General features: G+C 42.2%; 1 protein-coding gene across 1 annotated transcript; it reads right to left on the bottom strand.

Annotated features, from left to right (window-relative positions):
* Window positions 1-2,629: 2,629 nt before the first annotated feature.
* rasl12 (RAS-like, family 12) lies at window positions 2,630-4,336 on the bottom strand. Its single transcript, XM_087843662.1, has 2 exons — window positions 4,317-4,336; window positions 2,630-2,963 (listed from the first exon to the last, which is right to left on the bottom strand). The coding sequence occupies exons 1-2, from the start codon at window positions 4,334-4,336 to the stop codon at window positions 2,630-2,632; spliced, it is 354 nt and encodes a 117-aa protein (XP_087699788.1).

The raw sequence follows: 4,336 nt of genomic DNA, 5'->3' as shown, positions 1-4,336 counted from the left end.
CATTTGGAGCAGTTGTTCCTAATAAAGCTCTTAACAGTTTACATTACAGTTTCAGTGGGTGGTTGCGCTCATAAAATGTGTCCATGTGGGAACAAAAGTTGTATAAAAATGGTTCCCTGTAAAGCTGTTCTATAAAAACAGTTTCTGGATGCAAGTTCAGATCTGCTTATGTGTGTTTCCCCCAATGGGCTTCGCCATTGTTTGTTTTGGGGTGGCTAAAGGAGGGAGCGCTGCCCCTGCTGATGGTTCAGTTTCTAGGGCTCCTCTTGTGTTGATGATTTCTGGTTTGATGGGCAGTAAAGTTGCTTTGAATAAGGTTCTGTCCACAGGGAGTCTGACAAACAGACACCAAATGTTCTAGTCTTCCTGTGAACTGAAATGGGAAAAACTTAATGAGATTTGAGTACTTGTGTGTGTTGTGCTGATGCCTCAGATATTATTGCATCACAATAAATCACTTGCTTTGATTTTGAAGGCCTTTCGGACTTGTCCTTGTTCGTATAAATGTCTGTAATATGGGAAAACATTGCTTAGCGTAGAGAAAGAACTTCCTTCATGCTGCTCACCACATTGGAAGAGCAAGCTTAAAAGGTATGCATGTCTTTTTCTCAGTGACATAATGGTTTGGTTTATCCATCATTTCAGTGGATGTATGACAACATTAAGGAGGTCATAAGATAAACTACGCTGAAAAAAAGGGATTGGCCATCTCTTGGATTTATGTAAGCATCTTGCGTGTATTTAACACAACTGCCTCATGCTTTAAAGTTAAGTGTAACTGTGTCGTGTAGAAACTACATGATATGCAGAGAGGGTAGATTAACTTGTTCATATCATGTTCAAGTGAAGTAAGTCAATAATATAGCGATGTTAAATCTTGCTACACCTTTGGATCGTGGTTTGAGGAAGGCATCCATCTCAAGCCGAGCCTCCTGCCTCTACTTTTTTCGGTATACAAAATAAAGTAAATTGGGTGGTTGTTACATTAAAAAAACACAACACAAAAATTTCATGTTTCTATCTTGAACGTTAGGAAATCATGTAGGATCTGTATGAAATTCAACAACTTAATTTCTCCTTGTTGAGATGACCTGATACAATCAATCAATCAATCAGAACTTTATTTGTCACATGCAAGTTGCCCTGCAGTGAAATGGGACCCCCCCCCCCGACCTTACATACACAACACAGACATCACATGGGGAGACAGGTCGGAGATCGGTAGAATTACGGAAAAACACTGAAATATACACTACAATGGGAAAGTACAAGAGGAAAAAAAGAGACCTCTGCTCATGCTGGGCTACAGGAGGACAGCATGAGAGCAGGAAACAAAAAACTCCTCTGCACAGAAAGCACATAAATGTCCACAGCACAACATTATGGAGCACGTGACCAGCAACAGGGGTGGGTAGGGGGTGAGGAGTAATCCGAAGCAAACACAGCAGCCATCCTGCCCTGCAGCTATTATTCCAGCGCGGGCTCAGACCCGCCGTGTTCTCCAGGAGGGAACAAGCATCGAAGGTGTTTGGAAAGGGAGGAGGGATGAGTGCGTATCAGTGTGTGTGTCCAGAGTTCAGCTGAGACAGTGTCCTTCCCAATCTAGTAAGAGCGGTTAGTTGCTGGACTCACAAAATTCACAAGATCACACGAGATCAAACTGCAGGAAAATCACTGGACTATAAGAGGCAGATATCTACAGACACACCACGTGTATGCTCTCGCTATTTACTGTGGTTCAACCTGTCAAGGACAAAAATGTACAGAAAATTCTGCATCAAGCCATGAAATCATTGCTTTCCTACTTTTGTTATACCTGGATTGGTGGCGTGGAGGTTAGTGCTGTTGCCTCATAGCAAGAAGTTCCTGAGTTCAAATCCACAGCTTGGCTAGTTTACACTGGTTTCTCTCTGGTTCTAGTTTCTTCCCACAGTTAAAAGTCATGCAGTCATTAGAGTTAGGTTAGGTTAATTGGCGATTCTAAATTACATGTGAGTGCAAGTGGTTGTTTGTCTCTATTTGATAGACTGGTGAGCTGTCCAGGGTGTACACTGCCTCTTACCCTATCACTTCAGGGTTATGCCCCCGCCGCCCTGCAACCAGGATGAAGACAGGAGGATGGTAGTTGTTGTAGATCCATTCAATTTTTATGTTAACCAGACTTTGTTGAACATTATGTAATATGAAGACAACATGTAGTGACCAAGTAGTACTGGGGTAAAAGTTATTGAATAGAGTTGAAATAAAATGACAAAATTGTGAAGGATTAAAATATTCCAAGAGCTCAATTTACTTCATCTAAACATGTTTCACTTGTGTTTGATCAACACAAAATGCACAGGTTTATTGAACATGAATACGTTGTGTTGATTTATCTCAGTTGTTTAAATTTCTGCCAAGGCAAAGCAGTTGTGTGCAACCAATGTAAATCCAACATGGCCGTTTTTCAGTGTAAAACCTCAACATAAAATCAGCATATTAAGAAAAGCCTTCCGTTAAGATTGCTCAGGCGTTTTCCTTGAACCTGCCAAATGTCTGTAGGGTGGAGCTGCTCTTGCTGCTTCAGAATCCTGTCTACATAAGGACCTGCAAGTCTCTTACAGCATCACAGGACATGCAGTAGAATGTGTCAAAATATCTTAAACCCTTTGAGTAAGGTGAGAGTGGAAGCTCTCCGTTTGCTCTGAGCTCTGGATGTCTTCACTGTGATCAGCTTCGCGTTGGCAGGCACCGGCAGCTCCTTGTAACACGGTGTAGTAAAGGATGGGACACCCAGAAGTGCTTTGTCCTCGCTGGCATAGATGGCGGGGACCAAGCAGCCACAGGCACCACCTTTCCTCGCCCTCCTCACTGCCTCGTGGAAGACGTGCTGTACAGAGTGGAAGTCTTGACAGGCCGACACCTCGAAGAATACACATCCAAAATGAGACGCCAAGGCCTCACCATCCGACTGACGCACCTGTCTGATAGGAAAAACACCTTTACAACAAGTATCACTGTCATGATCTGCAATCAACAGATGTCTCCATGAATTAAGTGGGTGGCTGTAGCTCAGGTGGTAGAGCAGGCCATCTACTGATCGGAAGGTTGGTGGTTCGATTCCTGGCTTCCCCTAGTCTGCATGCCAAATATCCTTGGGCAAGATACTAACCCCAAATTGCTCTCCGATGCATCCATCGGAGTATGAATGTGTGTGAATGTTATCTAGAAAGCACTTAGAAAGATGTGCTTGTGCGAATGGGTCTGCACAATGGGTGAATGCACAAGTTGTGTAAAGCGCTTTGAGTGCTCAGATAAGTAGAAAAGCGCTATATAAGAACCAGTCCATTTACCATTTACCATTATAACAAGGTGCAAACCACTTGTTACACTTAAGAGCAAGAAGGCCAGATGTTTTGGTGAGGGTGTGGATGTCAGTGGAGCTGGGTCACTGGTGTTTATTGATGACTGCAGGTAAAAGTGGCAAAATGAAATGTGACGCATGCAGGCCTATAATACGGATCAGACAGCACACAGTACAATTGGATAATGACCCAAAGGATACTCCAACACCAACCCAAGAGTTTGTGCAGACAAAGACATATTCTTTCAATGTTCAGCTCAGTCACTCGTTCTCAGCACAACAGAGCTTTTCAGTTGCTAAAGCCGAAACTAAAGGCAGAGAGAGAGAAAACAGTGACTGCTGTAAATGAACTCAGCACCTGGTGATGATCGTGGTGTCAAGACTTTAGTCATTGACTGCAAAGCATTTTAATCCAAACATTTTATATTAAATTATACTAGTTTTTGAGTATCTAACGGTCAACACAATGGTTTGTTGAGTCCACTGCTTTAAAGATGGAAGTTAAACATGTGTTAATTGTTAATTGTACCTAATTAAGTGTCTAATGAGTGGATATCAAAAAGGTGTTCTAAAGTCAAATCTACAAATTAGGACTTTGGTGTCTTTTTCATTTCTCCAGGGACGTCTGAGACAAAGATTTCTTCATGTGGCCAATTTCAGTGAAAAGGTCTAATTTACAGAAACACACACACACACACAGACAGACACACACACACACAGACACACACACACACACACAGACACACACACAGAAACACACACACACACCTGTTTTTCCTACATCGTGGGGTCCACTGAGTGACAGGTGCCTAATGGGATCCACCCTTTCCAAAGGGTGTAAAGACATGATTTTCACTCCTAAATTCATAATAAATTCATCTAAACGTAAAAATGACTTGAAAAGTCAAACACTCTCAAATAAATTTTAAACCTGAATTTTTGTTTTAATGGGGACCAGTCATAACCTGTCTACTGATACTGGGGACCAGTCAT

Source organism: Neolamprologus brichardi, chromosome 1 (genome assembly GCF_056152115.1).
Source record: "Neolamprologus brichardi isolate AB-2024 chromosome 1, ASM5615211v1, whole genome shotgun sequence".
In the NCBI taxonomy this organism is placed as follows: domain Eukaryota; kingdom Metazoa; phylum Chordata; class Actinopteri; order Cichliformes; family Cichlidae; genus Neolamprologus; species Neolamprologus brichardi.
The sequence above is the reverse complement of the archived record's forward strand: the minus strand, read 5'-3'. Positions and strand labels throughout refer to the sequence as shown.

Bases quoted from the DNA above. Each gene is read 5' to 3' on its own strand.
- rasl12 (XM_087843662.1), bottom strand. From the start codon at position 4,336: ATGACTGGTCCCCAGTATCA. The intron at 2,964-4,316 runs GTAGACAGGTTA...TTTTCCTATCAG, and splicing joins ATGACTGGTCCCCAGTATCA to ACAGGTGCGTCAGTCGGATG.